The sequence below is a fragment of the Phallusia mammillata genome, chromosome 4, assembly GCF_965637545.1.
Source record: "Phallusia mammillata chromosome 4, kaPhaMamm4.hap1.1, whole genome shotgun sequence".
Taxonomy (NCBI): Eukaryota; Metazoa; Chordata; class Ascidiacea; order Phlebobranchia; family Ascidiidae; genus Phallusia; species Phallusia mammillata.
In genome coordinates this window covers 20,683,451-20,705,201 of record NC_137255.1, presented here as the reverse complement: position 1 = coordinate 20,705,201, position 21,751 = coordinate 20,683,451, and the positions used below count along the sequence as shown (strand labels likewise).

At 37.7% G+C, this 21,751-nt stretch overlaps 1 protein-coding gene across 4 annotated transcripts; it reads right to left on the bottom strand.

Annotated features, from left to right (window-relative positions):
* Positions 1-3,708: 3,708 nt before the first annotated feature.
* Positions 3,709-20,899, bottom strand: LOC145224361 (G protein-coupled receptor kinase 6-like). Of its 4 annotated transcripts, none has more exons than XM_080090841.1 (17): positions 20,685-20,899; positions 20,183-20,191; positions 19,395-19,490; positions 19,039-19,151; positions 18,624-18,701; positions 16,987-17,114; positions 16,579-16,671; positions 16,321-16,384; positions 15,672-15,812; positions 14,252-14,442; positions 14,034-14,071; positions 13,850-13,939; positions 13,332-13,540; positions 10,741-10,905; positions 8,281-8,418; positions 6,581-6,715; positions 3,709-4,543 (listed from the first exon to the last, which is right to left on the bottom strand). In XM_080090841.1, exons 1-17 carry the CDS (start codon positions 20,743-20,745, stop codon positions 4,499-4,501), a joined length of 1,794 nt encoding a protein of 597 aa, XP_079946967.1. In that variant the 5' UTR covers positions 20,746-20,899; the 3' UTR covers positions 3,709-4,498. The 4 variants fall into 4 exon arrangements, with proteins under 4 accessions (XP_079946967.1, XP_079946969.1, XP_079946968.1 ...); XM_080090843.1 differs by having other exon boundaries at positions 3,709-4,665; positions 20,685-20,847; XM_080090844.1 differs by lacking the exon at positions 3,709-4,543 and adding an exon at positions 5,030-5,598 and having other exon boundaries at positions 20,685-20,847.
* Between the last annotated feature and the right edge of the window lie 852 nt (positions 20,900-21,751).

Here is a 21,751-nt window from a genome sequence, read left to right as displayed (position 1 = left end):
TTTTCGTTGCGGAATGATATACCCGAACAAAATATGTTTATTTTGTTTTTATTATTCAGTGGTTATCAACCTGCGGTGGCCTTTTGAAATTCTGCTATAAAAATTCGCAACGCTCTTCTACCACCCTTGGGTGTGTTGGCTGAACTTTTTTACGACATGTCTATTGCTGTATGTCATGAGCATCACATCAGTAAGAAAGAACTGTCTGAAACGAAAACACACAGGTCAAATTTTTGTTGTATGCATTCCAGCTGAAATGCCCTGGTATTGGGCGAAACTCTTGTCTTGGACATTATTTTGAAATAACCATCTTGTTAGTTTCAGAAATAACCTGGCCAAGAACACTCGGTTTATCTCTCACTGACCTAACCATTTAAATCAGTTCAAAAGAACTTTTCATGATTTCCAAAAGCAAGCTGCTTTGGTCCACATACAAGTAATTTTAGCTATTTGGTGTGACCGGTCCAATTAGTTTATGTTTCCATTTGGAATATAGTTGGATTCAAGCAAGCTGCATTTTAGAAAGCCAGTGCCGCTTCATACGAAATTAATGGCCGAGTCTTATATCCCTACCCATACTAGATAGCCTATACAGCGAGCTTTCAAAGAACTCCAGGCAAACTTTGCACAACTTATATTACCGGACGTCACAATTGCCGACTTGGATGAAAATCACTCATATAACATGAGTTGAAACAAAATTTCTTCTTTAAACTAAATATAATGCCTATTCACACAATATGACAATATATATAGGACGTATTTATAACCAGGCGACAGTTTGCATATACCTATAACACCACATAAAAGGCTCATACAAAGAGCACTAAAATTAATTGCCACCGGTTAAACAAAGCAAAGGTTATGCTTCAGCAGACAACTATATTGTTAACACTGCGTATGTATTGAAACTGGCAATCCGGCGTAGCCTACGTTATGCACGACGACAGTGAGACACATTTGCCTTTTAAAACGTTAAACAGGTTCACTTTTCGCCCCTATATTTGCCCTTATAATCATTTTTGCTAATTAACTGTATTTGCGCTAATTAACTGTATAAGCTTGATGCTATACTTTCCGTTTGTTATAGAGAGAAAAACAAAATTTGATAATTTTTTTAGGGATCAAACTTTTTGCGTTTCTTTACTACTGTTTAGTGTAAATCTCAGTGGGTATGATTTTTGTGTGGTACAATTATTAATGCATTTAGCATACAAAGAACAATCCGCTAACACTTTCCAAAAATAAAATAAATTGGGTAAAAAATGCGTGTGAATGTGTGTAATTTGGACCGGGCAGCTGAAAATAAAGCTTGCATTTATACACCATTCGGGAATGTTTCTGACAGTTTTTAAAGAAGTTTGACTTAAATTACGACTAAGAAGCTTATATCTAAATGGAATCAGTAAAGAAAGTCCTTTACTTATTCTGTTTTTTGATGACAAAAACATACATTTAGTAGTATTGAAAGACCAAGCTCAGTGCAGGACTTATATTCATTGTGTTTTGCTTTACCAATTATTGATTTAAAGCAAATCAAATTAATTAATTAATTTGCCATGCTGCTGTTTTACAGTGTTCTGCGAGTTTTTTTTATTTCAGCTATCTTAGTAAGTCCATTATGGCCTTTTTATCTTCAAGAATTCTTTCATTTTAATTTTTTATCCCATTTTTGATTTCATTCCATAAAATTCAAATATTTTGTGAAACATTGTGGTAATGTAATAAAATCTTGATTAGGTTGGTAACTGAGGCTGTTAACGTTCGTTTTGAGGAACTTATGGAAAAGAAATCGCACGGATTTTAAGTGGTCCATTTTACACACGACTTTGGTCCAAATTACACACTATGCGTGTAAAATGGACCACTTCGCGAAAAAAAATTAAATGCGTTTTACTCTTTTTACGTTAATATCCAAACATTGCCTTTTTGCAAATAAATACTTAGCGTCATAACTTAACGAATCGCAACTACCTTTAATTTGAAGGACTACTTTTTATTTTATGAAGGTTCAAACTAAAGTGGTCCAAATTACACGACTTTCCCCTACTTTTTTTTAACGCCCCATAGCCTAAGCCTATAGGGCAGGGGTGGGCAACCTACGGCCCGCAAGTAACTTTTGAGCGGCCCGCGACTGGTATTTTATTTTGTTTGGCCGGACGGAATGTGTGTGTTAAATCCCATTTTTGTACCAAAGAGTTGTTACATAAACGTTAATAGTTAATAGTTTATTACCAGGAATAGGCGTTCTTACGTAGGCCTACCAAGACAAAATCTTTGTGTGTTTGACTTTGCCTCACACTGAAATGTTATTGCATGACGATCGCTGCGGCTCGCCTCCACAATATATCACTACTTTTTGGCCCGCGCATGCAAAAAGGTTGCCTACCTATGCTATAGGGACTACATGACGAAAACTGCAACAAAAGCGGAAAGGGAATACGAACTTATACCTAGCCTTCGTAAACAAAACGGTTTCTAACCTTCAGTCTAAAACAGTAAATCCGAATTCCTTAAAAAGGTGACTGCAAGGGTTAAGTGGTTGAAAGTAAACTTCGTGTCAGCAAAATCGCAAGCCACAGGTTGGCTCGGGAACGTGTTTAATTGACAGCTTAAAGCGACACGGAAGTCTAATGCTGCGTCAGGAATCATAAAACCCGTGATCCATCATTTGAACTGCGGTTACCTTTCAGACAACAATCATATACACCGTGGCCTTGATTGCCATTGTTGCCTTCTTACAAGTTACTTGACCCTCATTACTGCGCAATAATAGTGATGCCTTGTTTGGAACCTCTTTTTGCTCGCTTTCAGTTTTCCCCATACTTTGAACCAGACTTGTTTGACCCACAATACACCCAATTGTCACGACCAAGCAATATTAAAATGATCGCTGGTGATTTTTCTTTTCTGCCCGTCAATGCAAGTGAGTGCATTTGATACGTAAGACCCTTCGTGTTCCAACAAACGTTTAAAGTGAATTGCCACACAATGCTCACTTTTCCATACTTACGTTATTGCGAAATTTCGACAAACATCTGTGCACCATTTTATCCGTGATGTAAGCTACACAGGTACTCAATAACACTGCAGGAAAGGTGTGAACTACCTGTGTCCGCGCCTGACCCCGAAATAGATAATAACAACATGGTGTGTTGCACTTATACGCGGAAAACTGATTGACACAAAGCGCTAAACGGAAAGACATCCCTGCCACGCGGCCAGTGACAGAAAGCGAAAAATGCTGCGAGATAAATTTTTCAAAAAAAAAAACAACGCGACCTGTATGTGAATTTTAACGTAAATTTAGAACGCATGACATAATATGCACCTATACAGGGAGCTAGAAATTTGAAAAATGTTAGGTTGGACTTGACCAGGGCAAACAAACGTACTTTTTGCTTGAAGCCAGATTACAAGTAACCTTACTGGCCCTAGCGCTTGAAACAAGTGCATAAAGACTAACCCTGGGTAGGCAAAAAAAATCAACAAAACACTAAAAAACTCTTCAAGCTAAAAAGTTCAATCAGTGTCAAAGAACACGTGTAGTATTGCAAACCCACCAAATCATTTACTGGTTTATTTGGGATCAAGCTGACGAATTAAGACTGCCCAAGACCTCACAATACGACTGTCGTTGCATATCACATGAATTTTTTTATCTGTTTCTGAAACTATGTGCTGACTAATAAAAAAACAAGAGACAGATTTTTGCCGTTTCTTTGTCTTTCCGAGTAGAATGCGCTTAATCGAAAAAAAGGGGAAGAGAGAACGAGGAAAGGTAGAAACACAAGGAAATATACACTACAATACTGGGGAATTCCCCTCAACTGGTGGAGCAGAGAATGATCAGTTTATTACGTAACAAAGGAAAATGCTGGAGCGATGCAAAACGAACGCGTGGAGAGTAAGGTCGGCGGCCGCTTCCGATTGGTTCGCACTCGACCAATCACCGAGCGGCCGCCGACTGTCATAGTAACGCGTATTGAAAAATAAAACAGGTGTGACCAGGAATTGTCTAAAAAGGTATGGAGAGTTGTCGTCTGATGGCGCTGAGGCAAAAGTGACTTTCTTCGTTGGCGCGCGGTTCTTCCCTGCTGGGCGTATTGGGCAAGCACGTGACTTTAAGGGTAGGAACGAGCGCGTGGGGGGTTCAGCGTCGGTGGGTGGTGGGATTGTGTAAGAGTTGTTCATGACGTCACACACAGTTTGGGGGGGGCACTCCCGGTTGGGGGAAGGGGGAACACTGCGCGGCGGTTGTGTGTGTGTGTGTGGTCGCGTGAATAAATAAAATGGCACAAAAAATAAATCTTCTTTATTCGCTTTTTTTCTAAGTCGCTGTGTAACACCTTGGCTAAGGGAAACATCAATAGAGTGAGACAGAGAGGGGTAAGGGTGGGCGACATGGTCGGTTATATAATCGAGTCGTCCGTCGGTTGCCTAGCGACCGCGCCGCATGTCGTCATCAACCACAAAATGTGACGGTCGGGCGGTTGCGTCACCTCGCCTGCTTCCTGACCGACTTGCGGTCCTCGCGCGATTTCTGTTCCAACAAAGCACATTTTATGATCAAACAATCACAACACGGGCGAATCACGTGATCTGCGGTGTGCTGCCGTCTGTGACGTCACATTGTCATTTGTCGCCGTCCGAGCCGCAACAGGACTGTATAGCGGAAAAAAGAAACAAGAAAGCAAGTGTGATTTTTCTAACGGTGACGTCATTGTGTTTGATGTGATGATGACTATGCAAAAAATTATTCATGACGCATTAAAAAAATGACAAACGCTTTTTCAGCTCACATTCGGCTCGCCAATGTGAACGCAAAACAATTACAGAACACCGCAGCCTGGTTAAAAGGAAAAGTGAGGGGGGTTGATTGCACCCCCAACGTGATGTCATTCTCGGCGCGCGCAGCACACAAGCACAGGAAGCTAGATGGCGTGCTTTTCTAGCAGTGACTGATCAGGACATGCAAAGGAAAATATGAAACAAAATACAACTAACAATCGGACATGCTTTTTTAAAAAAATAAAGGGTCCTGCAAAAACCGCCATCACTACTCTGCACCTCAGCGTAAAGAAATGTTTTCCATTTACGAGCATTTTAATAGAGGTTTCCATATCTTTTGGCCTCATATTGCACAAACTTGTTAGTACAATGTTTGCAAGGTCAAACCAATGTACGCAATTTCAGCAAATTTTTGTTATGTAATTGATTTAAGTCACCCCCTTTTCACAGGTTGTCAAACATATGCCTCAATTTGAGAACAATTTGCGGTGCAATACAATTTAGTGCCAGATCAATAAATGTAGATTTAATTAAGATAAGGCAAAATTTAACAACCGTGCGTATGTCACGTTGTTTGTGCAATATTTCACCAGACAAAGATGAATATTTACTATCGGAACGTTGTTTGTCCGGGTAGAGTCGGGAAGGTGTCTTGGTGGAGGGCTTTATATGTTTAACAAGCGGCGAAAACATGAAAATATTACGCTAGCAATCGATTGCACGCAAAAACACCAGCGGACCGAAGAACGTTGACCGTTTCATCTTTTCGCCGATGATTGCAGACGAGGTCAAAGGTCACATACAGTTCTGACGCAGAGTAAAAAAAAACACATGAAAATGTGTGCTTGTTTATTTTATGCCTATCCTTAAAGATGAAAAAAAACTAATAATATTAGACGCCCTTTACTACGCTATTAACAGGTAAATGCCAAGCGGACGCTCGAATTTCGTCACTTCCCAAGGACCCACTTCTAAAGTTGTCACCCGTATTTTTAAAGGTAATCCCAAGCAGCGTTAGATTCTCAACAAAGTTCTACAAGTAACGAACCCTTGCGGTTTCAAGGACCGAAACGCAAAAAACAAGCACCCTAAACGCTGCCTCCCTCAGCGCCAACGACCTGTGTGCATTAAAGGATCGTTTTTCGAGAACTCGTTAAGTTTGACGAGCTAACAGCGGCCGCGGGAGGGATTTTTTCGCCCAACAAATCGCATACTTGCGAGGGTTTCTGTCACGTATGACGTCGCAGGGATCGATAGAGCGTCAAGTCAAACAGTCGCTGACGTAGTTGGACGGTAACAGTGCCGTGTTTTGTTTCGTCACGAAGGCCATTGCCCGTTTTTGGTGACGCGAAACGCTGTTAGTGGTCGTTTTTTAGGGGCCTTTTTTATGGTCGACGCAGAAAAACTTGTTCAACACGAATGAGTTTGCGTTTTTTAACAGAGCTTTTACCACAAGGGCAGAGGTTTCACGGTGTTGGAGATGCGCAAAGCAGATTACATCTTAAAATATGTTTGGTCTGCGTCACAGCTTTCAAAAGTTAAGACCGCACAAAAATGACATCGACAAAGCAGCTACTAACAACTAAAATGGACGTTTTTACAGATTTGGCTACACGGTTGTTCACAAAAAAACAGCAGTTTCGCAAAGCTCATTACTACATAATATTTCCATTATCAACGACTTTTAACCCATGCTACTCGGAGGCCAATACACAGAAGTCAAGATGCAAAAAGCAAGCAGGTGTGATCAAAACATGCAGGACGTGCTGGTGTGATTTTCGTTACTGACCTGTCGACCAAAGAGACGACTGAATAAACCCTTTTTATTTGGATTGGTTTGCTCGTCGTAAGGAACCAGATCGGGCGTGGGACCTCCATCCTCCGCAAATACGTTCAGGTCCTTAAACACTGAAGTTTCGCAGACCTGTACAAGCAAAGGTTCTTGTTTTAAACTTGATCACAGGGTATGTGTGATTTTCGTCATTTGGAGTTGGTGGGGAGATGCAGATGTACATGTACAGTGGCACTGGCACACATCATTATTGATTGATAAAGTCGAAAACTTTATTCACATTTAAAACAATTCATTTTATTTGCATTAGCAGCAAAATAATAATCTTGTATTGTATTGCAGTTTGACAACCCGCAAAGAAGAATAAACTGTATTTTACAACTTACTACGTTTACTGACATTAACAAAAAGAATCACTAAGTTTTTTAAACAATCGTTGTACCCTTAATGTGATTATACAACGTACAGCGGTTTTACTAGAGAGAAAAAGAGAAGTTGCCTTGTGACCTGGTCATCGATCAAATCGATTGCACTTTAACAAGTCAAGGCTTAGTGGCGTCAAAAGCCGATTGCCCAGTAGTTACAACACAGATTCGATCAATAAACATGTCATCCAACCCATCGCATGATAGCTGCTGGATTTAGGCGACCAAACGAAATTGCAAAATAATTCAACCCAACCAAGTTCACCAAACATACAGTTATTAGGGTCTACAGCAAAACGCACAGTCCAAACTCCAAACTGACAAAATGTTCTCGATAGTTTGTGATTAAAAAAAATGTTGTTTACCGATGTGGCGTGGGAAACGATGACTCACGAAATTTCAGAAATGCGTTCATGTGTACACATATACAAGTTCGCAGTTATTCAGTAGTTGCAGACCACCAAGCCCAATGTACGCAAACGTCACAGTTCAGAGACAGCGTAACGAGGGTGTCAAGTTAGCGAACACGGAATTGTTTTGCGCCTATAAATAGGTTAGGTTGCGATCCGATCAGGCTTCTCTCCAAAAACAGCTCAATTCCAGCAGTTATGTGTCGTTCAATACTAGACCGTTTCGATCCTGTTCTACAAACCGACAACGAGTGCTCTTCGATTGTGAATGAACCCGCGAATAACGTAAAATCAACAAGCGATTTTACACAGAGCCAAAGCGGAAAGCCACAGCGTAATCCAGTCACCACCGTTGGTTGTTAACCTCAGACCGCACAACCTAATCACCACCATAGATGTTCGTCATACTAGTTCATGCGAGTTGAGTATCTTAGTAATTCTTTTCTGCATTGTGGACGGTGGTCAGAACACAGCTTTGTAAGTGACGTCGATATTTAGGCGAATTGAAAAAGCTCATAGAAATAGACCGCGTAATACGGTTTTAACCAACTCAGACGCCCTTGACTAAATATCAAAGCGCTCACAAATTAAAAAAATCAATAGTATTGTTACGGTATAGGATCTTTTGGACTGTAAAATTTAAGATATGCCGTGGCAACTTTTCAGCACTGCAAAAATTCCCTATGATGCGTAATCAGCAACACTAATGCAGTTTAAAATCACATTAAAAGCCCAAGCACCGTTAATCGATAGAACGCATCAACACCATCTTGCCCACAAGCTCAATACAACTTCAATATCACACGAGGGCATCTGTATGTCATTGCATACACAGACTAGACAAAAATCACAAAAGACGTACCTCGTTTTGCCATGGAATGGATACGGACCCGGTGGCGAATTTAGCGTAGAAATCGCTGTCCTTGGGTTCGATAGTGACTCCCTTGACCGTTGAGAATTGCTCGATGTCCAAGACGTCTTTCGCGTAAACTGCGTGGGGCTGCAGAAAATACATAGGTTAGCTTGTTGCTGTATAAAAACTACAGGGAAGTCTGTTTATACTTGTGCAAATTTAACAGTTTGTGTCCAAACAGGAGCCTTGGAATGAGAAAATTAAACACAATACCACCACGGCAAATTAAATACTTTTAAGGTATAAGCAAACAGTTGAAATAGCATAGCCTTACAAAGACAACTTATAGGCTGCAGTGGTAGTCATCCAAGTCTACATAGCAACGGATTTCCTGGTTATATTATCACTTTGTAGCCAAACTTGAAATTGCCTAATGCCTTTTATACCGTTCGGGACCACATGAAACGACTGGCGAAAATGTACAACAATGAAACGGCATCGGGCGGAATTTAAGTGAAAGATTCCAAAACCAACATTTATCTGAACTGAGCCAACAAAGATTTCGATAATTGGGGTGTATTTGGCGATTGACAATGGTTCGATTTTTATGCAGAGGCACATACGAGTTTTTGCGTGAATCAATGTGACCACAACTAAATGGCTTTAATATTTGGCAGTGGAGACTTCAAAAGCTACTTATCATTGTGCTCAGCAAGTAATTGTCACATTATATTCAAAACGCGCCCAAAGTTTTCAATTTAAAACAGACTATCTACGGCAGCTATGAGAGATTTTCAACTTCATGATCCGGCTCACAATTGCTAAATTTAAACTTATTTTAGACACGCTATTTACAAATACACAATTAAAAGTAAATTAAAAAGGTCACAGCGTCATTTGGGGGCACAAACACCAAAGAGAATTGCGCTATTTTAGTAAGCATTGACGTTAACTGTATTCAATTCACGTTTAACAGTGCTGATTGCCATAATTGTAGTTTACGTTTTTGAAACACTCGAGATGTCTTACGGCACGATCGAAACTACATGAGGACTGCGCGCCATGTTGTACTCTATTTTAACCCGAACACCAAAGGGAAAAATATCCTACACTGATGCTAAGCGGACGCAGAAGGCCAGTCCTGTGTGGCGCCCAGGGAAAAAATACTTCCGAAAAACTCGGCACACAAGGGTATTTAATAAAGGTCACGCATGCATTTTTCACGAGCCACAGATCAAATCAATGTTTGAGTCTTATGCCCGGCAGCGTGTGGGATGGCGGTGTGCTGTCCGGCAATGGAAAGGGAACGGGACAGAACACATTAATGCCGGGTAGCTTTGCTGATTCTAGGGCTGCTGCACATCCATTATCAGTGACAGGTCGTTAGCTGGTAATCAATGCAATTAATAGGAATCCATTTCTCTTGTGGTCATTAATACAAAACGCGTCGGCGGACATATGGGCCAATGACCCGATGTTGTGTACGTCGCTTTTTGGTCTTCCTTTTCATTTCTAACATTGTTCATGCGATTTTAACAGACTACAAAAAACGCAAATGAGTAAAACTTAACTGGTAAGCCAGCGGCGTGGGGTCATAAAATCACAAACAAATCCAACATAATACATGGCTAATTCGGTTTTATAACACTATTTTTGAATTTCTGAAAAAGTAGCAAGCGTATGCGGTTCTGACTACAAGGTACACGATGTGAAAGGCATGAGTGGTTCATGTTTCCAAGTAATCAAAACGAATTTCCGACAGCCCAGCCTACGCAAATAGCACTTGCGCCACGTAACCGTCATATCCACATGCCACCTACAATGACTGAATTGTGGCGAGATGCAGCATGCAGTTTCCACAGAAGTTTCGCGAAAACGAACGCCAAAAGGTCGGTCCTTCACTGAGCGCTGCTACCTCTCTACACAGGATGTAGCGTTTTCTTGCAGATAAGCATCACACCAAACGTGACGGAACACACACATGTTGATGTGAGGAGAAATGAATATCAAAAGTGTTGCATGAAAAGGTTAACCATTTAGGCCAAGAAAATTAAATAAGTCTATACCGCTTGATAGACTTTTGTTGGGTAAGTTACTTCATAAATAGCACTATGTTGGAATATCAATGGTTATGCACTGATGTGGTAACAATTGTAACCTAACAAAGAATTTTTTTTTCAAAAAGTGATAGTTCGTTTTAGTTGGTCAACCTGACAAAATATTACACACAGAAAATACACAAGTAGCACACATACTTAAAAGTGTACCAGCTGATGAGGCCTTAGGTAAGCTCTTATTGCACACACACCGGTACTTATATGGATGGCTTATATGCAAGACCTGATAACCTCATGCAAACTGTTCAACTTCCTTGTGACTCAAGAATGAACACTTTGAACTGTTAGTTTGCCAATAGATCAAACAGCAGATGACATAGGAAAAATAGTTCATAAATGAATGAAAACTTACATCAAGCTCGAATGGAACTTTGTCAAAAGGAGGTTTGCCGAAGGGTGGATTCCCTCTTTCTAATCTTCGAAAGTTGATTTTATTAAAAAAGTGATGTGCCTTCACGTCAGCAGCACAGCTTCCCTCACGACAGCCCAGTCGTTCACTGATGTCTTTCTTTAAAAGCTGCCAAAAAAACAAACCAAATTGAATTTCCAGTAAGGTACAGTGTTGCAAGCAACTACATTTTGTCAAAGCAGAAAAACAGAAATCAGGTAATATGCAATCAAGTTGCACTGAAATCAAAAAATATTTCACAGAAATAATTTCGAGGCATATTTTGGGCTAGAATGATATACTATCTTTAAAACACTAGGGCAATGAGAAAAGAATCAGTTATGTCATCACAGTACAGGAAATACAGCTACGCATCTTTGGCCAGACTACAATTGAATGAAGGCAACAACGGTTTAGGTTGAATGGTGCAAGGGGACGACTGCTTTAACTTCACACGGAACTTCTGGCTCACGTCACGAGCTGCACAAAGCACTTCCTTCCACTAATCTCTACCACCATGAAGCAAAACAACTTAACCAGCCACAGAACATAAACAATTCACACACCGCGTATCACATACAAAAACCCTATCTTGGTTTCACTTTTAATTTCTTTGGTAACAACTTAGAGTTTTAGATTACACTTAGGACATCAAACAGATATCAAAGTAAAATAAAACATTTCCAAACCACACAATTATACTTTGATATTGCAGAAGGAATTGTTTTGTAGTTTATAAGTTCAGAAACTGGTAAATTAGGGCGAAGTGTTGAGTTGCATACCTATGTATAAAAACATGATACTCTGCTTTCATGAGATTACAAACCTATGCAAGGTTAGATAATAGTTTAGGCATGCTATGACTGTGTAATTGTCACTGGTAGCATCCTTTCTTCACAGAACCAGCTGTATATGTAAGCAGCATGTTTTGTCATAGGAGAACATGCATGTACGCAAATAAATGATCTAAATATATCATGTGGTTTCAGCCATTATTTACCACATAATAAATGTCCCTAGTGTCAAAATTACCACAACACAAAGCAAGTGAAATGTTTTTTTCTTGAAGTATATATTTAAAATGTTATGATACAATTTAAGAGTAGTATTAAAATACACCAATACTAGTGTATTGAAAATCATATTTAGAACTTCAGAACTAAAGACACAAATTACAACATTGGCACACAAGACTGCAAATGACATTTAACTACTGCCATTCATTGACTTGGTCTGCATTCACTGGGCACAGCAGAAGGCTTTGACATTTAGGGTTTTGACAGGAAGCGAAGAGATACAGCGAAAATCTACCTGAAGCACATACTGGCTATAAAATGATCACAAGACATCAAATGCCCTGACCATATCTTGCATGTAAAGATTATTACGATCTACTGGTCTACTATGTTCATCTTTGAATGCAACACTTAAAAAAACACTTAAAAAAAAAAAATATATATATATAAAAATATGACTATTGCAAATTAACTTAATTTTGATGTTAAACTAAGTTAATTTAAAATAGTCATGATATTAGTTTTGATGGCAAATGCCTAAAATTGTCATTATTATTTTTGTCTTAAGAGACACCATGAACTAAAAAAAATGTGTAAATTTTACCACCGTTATAATCTATTTGAATTATCTCTCATTTACAACATACACAAGATACATATCACAACAAACACGCACAAAAATGGTCAGGATGCTGATTTTAAATCAAACAGAGCATTTGCCCACAGATAACGATTTCTACATTTGTTTAAATGGCCCAGGGAAGGCAGGATTGATGCAACACTTTAGTCTAAAAGGCAAGTAATTAATAGATTTGTATGTGGATATAAAAGCATGCATTAGTGGAAGTTGTCTGTGCTACGTGCCTTGCTTTAACTGATACCCATCAAGAGCATTTCTCCACTCTGAGACAGAAAATCAATTTTCTCTGGTGCACTAGTGAAAGCCGTAATGGAAAGCTCTATCAAAGATTCAGACAAACAAACAAACACTCTAGGGGCTAAAATGGTCTCAAACAGTGTAGGGAAGTTACAATGTGACTCAATTGAAACTTATTTTCTCAAACAAATTTTTCAATTTTGTGTGATAAAAAATTCAATGTGTCACGTTTCAAGTCTAAAATTACTTTGCCTTTTCCCCAACAAAAATTCTGCTACTGCATTGTTACATTAAACATATTACTTTTAACAAGATCACCTGACTTTAAGCGAGATTCAGAAGAAAAAAACGTGGTGCTTGGTGACCAAAAAGGTGTTTACCATTTTCAAACTTATAACCATAATCATAAACTTTAAAGAAACTTATTGGCAAGACTATCTGGTATGACATCTCCAAAATAGTACACAACCACCGACATAAAACCGGACAAGCTTTATTATTCAAATGTTTCAGTAAAGGCTCGTGCCATCTTCAGGTTTTTATACTCCTCATTAAACTTATGAACAGATCCGTGTATAGTGTTTCAAATGACACAACTACATAACACAAAGTACATCGGAAAAAAACTCACAGGTGAGGTCCAACAAAACTGAAACACTTACCATGGTGCAAATAGATCGAGCATCATCAGTAAACTTGTCATTGTAAACTTCTTGGTCTTCTTTCACTCTACGATCCACTTCTTCACGCTTGACTTTCTCTTTCCGACGTCGGAAGGGAGCTTGCCCAGCGATCATCTCATAAATTATGCAACCAAGACCCCACCAGTCCGGACTCATCTCATACCTCTCATTGCGAACAACCTCCGGGGCTAAGCACCAAAAATTCCGGTAAAATTTTGGGGACTTGGGTACGCTTTCAGGATTTATTTATTTTTAAAAAGTGCATCAACTTTAGTTACACATCTATTAAAGTGAAGCAAATTCTGCCCATTCTGTTTTACAGGGCTATATTGATTCCTACAAAACACATTTTTAGCATGATAAACCCATTTGGTTTGAAACCTTATGTGTAGATTTCTTTAAAGTTTTGAATTTTTTTTAGAAAAACTCATCAAAAAGTTCATCACTTATTCTTAAGTCTGTCAATAGTCAGCATCAGTAGATAAGGAGCAACTTACCCATGTACCCAACAGTTCCCACTCTTCCTTTAATCTTTTCGCCCTCTGGTATTCGAACAGCTAACCCCAGGTCAGATATTCTGATATGACCTGTCACATAAAGTTGACAGATTCAAATTTTTGAGCCTGAAAACATTACAATCACATTCTGATCAAAGCACATGCCAAATTGAACAGAACTTACCATTGTCATCTAACAAAATGTTTTCCGGTTTCAAATCCCTGCAAAGAAGTACATGTTTAACCAACAAAAAGACAACATGAGAAATAAACAACAATTGTGTGACAGTTTTCAGCAGGTATTTTCAATGTTCTCATTAAATTGTAAATTTTGTTGCAAATGAGTCACAAAAACTTCGCAAAACAAGAGGAAAGTTTGAAAATGTTGTTCAGTCTAGAAACCTGTACACAATCCTTTGTTTGTGCAGATCGGCAAGTCCGCAGGTGATTTCAGCAGCATAGAAGATAGCACGATCCATGTTGAAACCGGGTTCCCCCATATTATGTATGTGAAATTTCAAGTCCCCGCCATTCATGATGGTTAGAACAAGGTTCAGGGCATCTTTGGTTTCGTATGCGTAACCCAAACTCACCTACCAAAACATGTGTATCCATTACCCACTTAAGGATGGTAGCACCATTGTAAGGCTCTGTTACATGTTCCATTTACAATTACACAATAGTTTTACTGGTTCAGCAGTTTCTATTTGAAGAGTGTAAAGTTACGTTAGTACGTAGTCCTATTGGGCCACATGTAAAGATGGTTGAGTGGAAAGTAAAAGTCACTCCATAATTTGTACACGGAAACCAAATTGTACAAAGACAGTGATGAACTATAAAGGGCAGCACTATCTATAGACTTTGGTAAGAGGCAATTATATTTGACACCAACGTTCAGCTGTTATAAAATACCTCTCTGTTGTACATGGATACATAAAATTAAAATCGCATTTATAGCGTTTGATGGACTCATATTAACTCCTGACGTCATTTGTATAGAGCAATAACAACCTTCATTGCTGAACAAACAGCGTTAATGGACTAAACTATTATAATAACTTTTACAGAACAAACCCATTTTGTACAGAAGTGTTTTTGCACTTAAAATGAACATTACCAATGTTTTATGCCATACACATGTTAAGTCCATAGTTATCAAATTTTGGCAATGGATATCTATAGAAGTATACTACTGTACAATCTTTACAAGACAAAAACACAAATTTAGCATTCCCATGGTGCTTGTGTCACTGTACATTGTCTTAGGAAGGAAAGAGAGTCTCAACAATTCTTGTACCTCCCTAGAGAGATTATGTGACATGTGTGGGGGCTGCCTACACAGTAACTTATTAAATTTGATGGTAAATCAAATATGTCCCTTTCATATGCATGCTGCCCATAAATAATTAATGCATGTGGCGTATGTAGAGCTAATAAATGTGCATGATGTGCAGAATTAGATTGACATGTGGCTTAGGTCTTGATGGGTTGGTTAAAAGCACGCTTTCGAAGGTTTTTGACTTTACAACCAAGGCACTGTGCAAGTATATGACATTGTTGATGCAAACCTATTTTGTAAGGGTTAGCAGAAAATATTGTAAGATCGCAAACAATGTAAATTACTTCCATCCATAGATTGTTATATTGACGGCATTAAAAAAGTAACGGTATTTTTGGAAAGCTGAGACACTGCATACTTTATGCCAAACAAATTTGTTGAGCATAAGCATTATTTGACATAACTGCAGATAAACATTTATTGATAAAGCAACTAGCATATTTAACACTTATTAGGAAAGACACAAACAAATGTTCAACTTACCACAAATCTGCTATTCACAGACTCTAGGATTTGTTTCTCATTTAAAGCCATAACTTCTCCTTTCCTCTTTTTAATCCGCTTTTTCTCCAACCGTTTGCATGCATACATTTTACCGCTGCTGCGAACTTGGCAGGCACACACCTACACAACAAGCAGCAACAAAATGTGTATATATATAGTTTACAAGTTACAATCATAGACAATTCTTGAACAAAGCAACATATAGGAATATTACATAATAGAGACATTACACTCTGTGACGTATTATTTGGCAAGCTAAATGGAAAACATGTTACTTCAATCAATCTGTTTTTTAACACTATTAAAAGCAATATTAAAAGTCACCACCACGGTGTATTTGCACCACAAAGTAGCCTCATTTACATATGAAAAGCACTATATATAAACCAAAATGTTTTGTACAGGGGAAACCTTTCACAAACAGGTAATGTTAGTTGAGATCACATTGGGCATGACAGGCTTCTCTTGTGACATACAGCAGGTCAGTGGTAATAAATAAGTGCTTCCTGTCCCAGTATAAAGTCCATGGTACAGTAGCGTATATTCCGCTTTAAACTTAGCATCAGTATATGTATCTCCTGGCATTAGTTCCAGCAGTGAATAAATGTTGTTTGAGTGTTACACTTACCTCACCGAAACCTCCTTTTCCAAGAACGCGATATTGTCTGAATGTATTTTTTGTCACAGCTTGGCTGAAAACGTACATGAGTATAAGGTTACAAACAGCTTGTTTAAACATATATATAGCTAAGAAATACATGGAAATAACTTGGTCATAAACTTATGTTTATGACATGACTGAATTTGCATTTTAAAGTTAGCACCCTGGTTAATCATTAAAATATGACTAGATAAACATACTTATGAGAGAGTAGTTGCCTCTTACCTTTCTAACCATTTCCATTGTACAAAACGGGAAAAGTACATGCTGTCTAAAAACTCTTGGAAGGGCTGTCCGCTGAGGTAGTTGGTAATTGCACTAAAAACACATCTATGAGCCTGGCAGTAAAAGTTACACTAAAACAACTTTTCAAGTAATAGATCAAAAACTTTCAACAAAAGGTCGAAAATTGATGAACACTGTTTAGTGTTTACCTCATTTTCATATTTGATGCAGTAAAATCAAAATAATGGGTTTAAACATTTAAACAAGAAACTGCTGGTGACAAATAGATTCCTTTAACCTAAAACTCATTGATTCTCTGCTACCAAATTACACCAATGGACTTTTGCAGAAATGCTTTAGAAAAATTGAGTAATTAAGTTTTTTGCCTGTTTTTGTATGTGAACTTACTTTGAAGCTTCTGCAAATAAATCTTGACTAAGTCCCTCTTCTTGATCGCATTCAGGTGGTGATTTCAATCTTTCCTCGATAATCTCCACCATATCATTTGTTATGGTGGATGGAAGTTGGTGATCTTCCTAAACATGCGAAGAAAACATTTAGCAACACAAATATGGTCACAAAATTTACATGTCAGAGATACAACATTGCATTTGCCAGCACCAGTTTAAAGATTACCAATAGTCAAAAAAGAAAAAGTTTCTAATTGGTATAAATTTTACAGGAATGTATGGCAAGTATAAACAGTTAGCCATCTTCAAAATGAAATTGATTTTATTTTCAGCTGGCTTTGAATAATTTATACAAAAATTGTAAAACCCCAACTAGAAAACCAGCAATTTCTAGTTGCTATTGACAGATGAATAAATATGTATGTTTGACAACAGGCATGTCCTAATTTTTATACAATTGGAGACAAGTTGGGGCCAACCACATGTTACTTTAAGTGTAGTTTAGTCACATGAACAAGGTTTTTATGGCTCAATGTGCAGGCAAACTTGAACACAACGTGAACAAACAGTCCTAAATTCAGAGGTCAACTTTTCGTGTATTCGCAGGGCGTTCCTTACAACCAAAACCTGTTTATTTAATATTGTACTGACGTTAGCTACAGAGGAAGGATAATTGGTGATACCTTTGGTGCCAATGACAGGAAGTATAATGATAAAAGAGCAACAACACTGCTTTAATGTGATGGGTAGCATGAGGGCATGAATTACAACAACAAAGCGTCATTTTCAGCACCAGTATATATTCTGTTTCGAATTGTACATAAAAGTGATGTACTGAATATGTGTTTACTGCCTTTGTCAAGCTTAGGCAAAATAGTATTTACACTATTTTTGGTAAGCTTATATGCTGCAAATTCACTAGTAATGTTGTTAGATTTATTTATAAGTTTCACATATATTTTTAACATTGTCTTCCTTTAACATTTACCTTGTAAATTTTCCCCCAAAATGCTAATAGATATGCAACTGAATAAACAATTTCCCTGTTTTACCAACATGAAACACATATTTCCATTTTGAGTATTGTGAAAGTTTATCAACATCACCCTTACAACATGCCATCGGTAGTTAATGCAAAATCACATTATTTGCTGAGAGAAACATACAGCGATCGCCACAGCAGGGAACAATGTGTTGGAAAGTTGCATCAGCATTTTAATTCAGGTTACTTTGCCTGTATTGGCTGACCTTAACTATACTACAAAGGAAATATTGAAAGGCAATTGACTGCCAATTCACCACCACTGGCTTGTGCAAGCTGTGGCGACAAAATTCTCCATGTCTGGACTGGCATAATAGACACATGTTCACATCAAGTTGCATTCAAGGAAGTTTGACATTAAAAGCTGTCACAAGATAGTTTCCAGATTTTCTCTCTGGAGTAACAGCTAATTTGTAACTCTAGCTAAGTTTCTCTGCACTAAAAAACATGTACAATCCATAAAAAGAAATGAAATGACATTCAACTTAAATGCCATTCTTAGCAGTTTATGTGTCAATAGGTGCTTATGTTTTGTTAAACTTAGTGTAACTAGAGATGAAGTTTTTGATGCACTTTCAAGAAACACCACTTACCCTGTCTTTCAGAAAATTGTTGAAAATGTTTTGTGCTTTCTTCCATCGCTCCTCCCACAGTGTTTCCTCATAATCACGCTGATATAACAATGAATAAAACATGAGTGAAATTGGCCAAATTTTACTACAGACCAAAACACAACCACTGTGTACAGGTTCTTCATAAATGATTTAACAACATTTGCCACAAATTGCAGTGGTAAAACCAGTCAGCAAAGAGCAGTTCAATAATTAAAGATTTAAAAATCATGCTTCAAATCAGGTTAAAAACATCACAAATTAGTTTAGAGAATTGGGACAAAAGCTGACATTTGTTTTTACTACAGCAAAGAAACATTCGGGACTTGACTGTCTCTCTATAACAGCATAGCTCAAGAAGAAGAATTTACAAATTAGAAAATGCACAGAAACTGACCATCTGTTTAAGGCATTCCCTGCATATCGTCAACTCTGGCTTAGTTGCACAGAATTGTTCAAAAAGACGTTGACCGATCGGTTGTTCCTCACAAATGTATGTGTAGTCTTTCTCTGTAAGGGTTGGTGACAATTAATGTATCCTTGATTTGACACTAATACTAATACTGATTGTTTTCACTTCTGACATAAATGGGGTGTTACAATTACTGACAAGCACATGCCAATGAATAATTACAATATTGTCACAAATAAAAAACAACGTCTGATAGACAGTCAAGTTTCAATCCCAGTGTATATGATTAAAACTTGTTAAATATCAACATACATAAAACAACAACACAAAAATTTACTTACTTATAACTTGTCTGATTTCTTCTGTTTGACTAATGTGAGGAAACTTCAGCATTTCTCGCCATTTTTTGCTTTTGCCTTTTCGCTTACCACCTCCACCTAAACAAAAACAAATCAACATAGAAAATACAACTACACAGACCACCGTTCTGCATTACAGCCTGCAGTGTAAAGCATGAATAGCCTTGCAACATTCATTTTATTCCAGTACCGAATACTTGCATTATGGATGAAAATAAATGCATGCCAAGTTTGTAACTCAAACAACAAATAGTGCCTGTTGCCCTTGTTGAAAATCACAGTCACAAACATAGTAAAACACAGTCACCAGTATGAAAAAAATGATACATTTTAACCATCTTGGTTAATTGTTGTGAAAAATCAAACATTTGAAAAATAGTTGTAGCTGCTTTTTAAGTCCAAAAGTGGCAGGAACAATTTTAGACACACAAAGTTTACAGCAACACATTATTCATACTTGAAAAAGTTATCTTTAGCACATGAGGATGTTTTTAACAAAAACCATATGACCACCAACCATGCAAACAATGATTTTGGGTCATTGCACACAAACCCACAAAAGCGCCCAGAAAAGGAACACCAAATACAAAAAAAAAAAAAAGGTAGTAATTTCTTTTCTAAACTAAATAAAACCCAATCCACAGGATCACAAAGTATTGTCATAATCAAAGCACTTGTGTTAGCCAAACATCAAATAAACTTTTCAATTGGTTCATGCAAACACAACGACACAAAGGAACACAGCAGATTGTTACATGCAAAATGCGTACCTGATGAAACTGTAGATGTAACATGTAAAACAGGATATTTGTTAAGAGGATAGTCAGGGATGTTTCATCTTTTTATGTTAGTTTTAAGGTACATATAGAAAAGTGCTACACCATTTAATACAGATACAGACAATACACCTAAACGTCCAACAGTTTTTAAAACAATTGAATGCATGTAAGAACAACTAAGAGACATTTCCAAGCCATCACCAACACCAGATCTGATTCTATTTAAAGTTTTAATAATTGTGTTGCTTTGCAAAAAAGAGATTGCATATAATTTAACTATACACCTCAAAAAGTTTGGTGATAAATTGATACTATTGTACATTTTGGAAAAACTACAAAACTATAAGAAGATAATTAAACAAAAAGATGTTGGGCCATAAATACAGTTTATAGTGCACTTTGGATGAAAAACTTTGCCAAATAAAAGCTATGTGGGAAATTGGTGAACATTTTGGTTGTTTCCGTTAAGCAACTAATTTAGATGATAACTTACCTTCTCTTGCTTTAAGGTAGACAGTATTGGCTACGATGTTCTCTAATTCCATATCCATCATTAGCTTCTATAAGCACCATATCATATCATGCAAGAGAAATTATTTGCAAGTGCACACTGCGCCATATCCTCGGGGTGTGGTGAACTGCCAAAACTAATTGCGGCACGCAAATCGATAAAAAATCTCACTGCGAATAAAACGTAGACAGTATAGGTTCATTGGCAGTGAAGCATGAATTTAAAATTGATTCGTTTCTCTGATAAAATTTTTGTTTCTTTTTACCAGGCAGCAAATATCTCCCAGTTTTTAGATTTAAGTACAGTTTTATTTGTTCCAATATGTTCGGATGCGGGAGATTTGATCTTCCGAAATTGGTAAGCTATATCTTCGAATTGGTAAGTTATAGTTTGCAATTAAGTTAAGACATGACACAAAACGTTTTTTCATTACGAAAATGGCTTGCCGTATGAAATATGTGTTGAGTCCGATATGGGTTTAGACTGTTCAACCAGTTACAGGTTCAGATTGATTTGTTTTCGACTCTCTGATCCCACTGGACGAAAAGGTTGGGCAAATTAAATGTGTAGTTATCCTCCCACAACTTTGGAAATAAACATATGTCAAAAAAGTTGCTCCGAAATGGTTGATTACTGGGGTACTATCTTTTTGTACAAAGGCACTATAAGTTTTTTATGTTTCTAATAAAATTCACAATCGCTAGAGGGCGCTATGTAACAATATCGTCCAGCAATGTGGACACACCGAGTTCTCTAAACAAAATGTAATAACGCTAGATAGCGCAAAGAGACAACACATTTTGCAACAGCGCCTACATCTAACTATTAAGATACATCGCACACTTATTTCTCATTGTAGTGTAGCTGAGTGCAAACTAGAACTTATACGTGTACAGTTCGCCCATAGCCAAACTGCATGTGTAGCCTACGATACAAACCTCCATAATGTCAAAATGCAAATATTGACGCGGGGCGTTGAGCTTTAGGACAAACGTTAGCAGTTTGAGACACAGGTCACCAAAACAACGATCATCTGGTTTCCCCTGACG

What these genes read in the sequence shown, in the direction of transcription:
- LOC145224361 (XM_080090841.1), bottom strand. Translation starts at nt 20,745, where the DNA reads ATGATGGATATGGAATTAGAGAACATCGTAGCCAATACTGTCTACCTT. An exon ending in AGAAATCAGACAAGTTATAA is followed by an intron (nt 19,152 to 19,394) that starts GTAAGTAAATTT and finishes CAACCCTTACAG; the next exon opens with AGAAAGACTACACATACATT. An exon ending in GTCGTCTCTTTGGTCGACAG is followed by an intron (nt 4,544 to 6,580) that starts GTCAGTAACGAA and finishes TTGTTGGAACAG; the next exon opens with AAATCGCGCGAGGACCGCAA.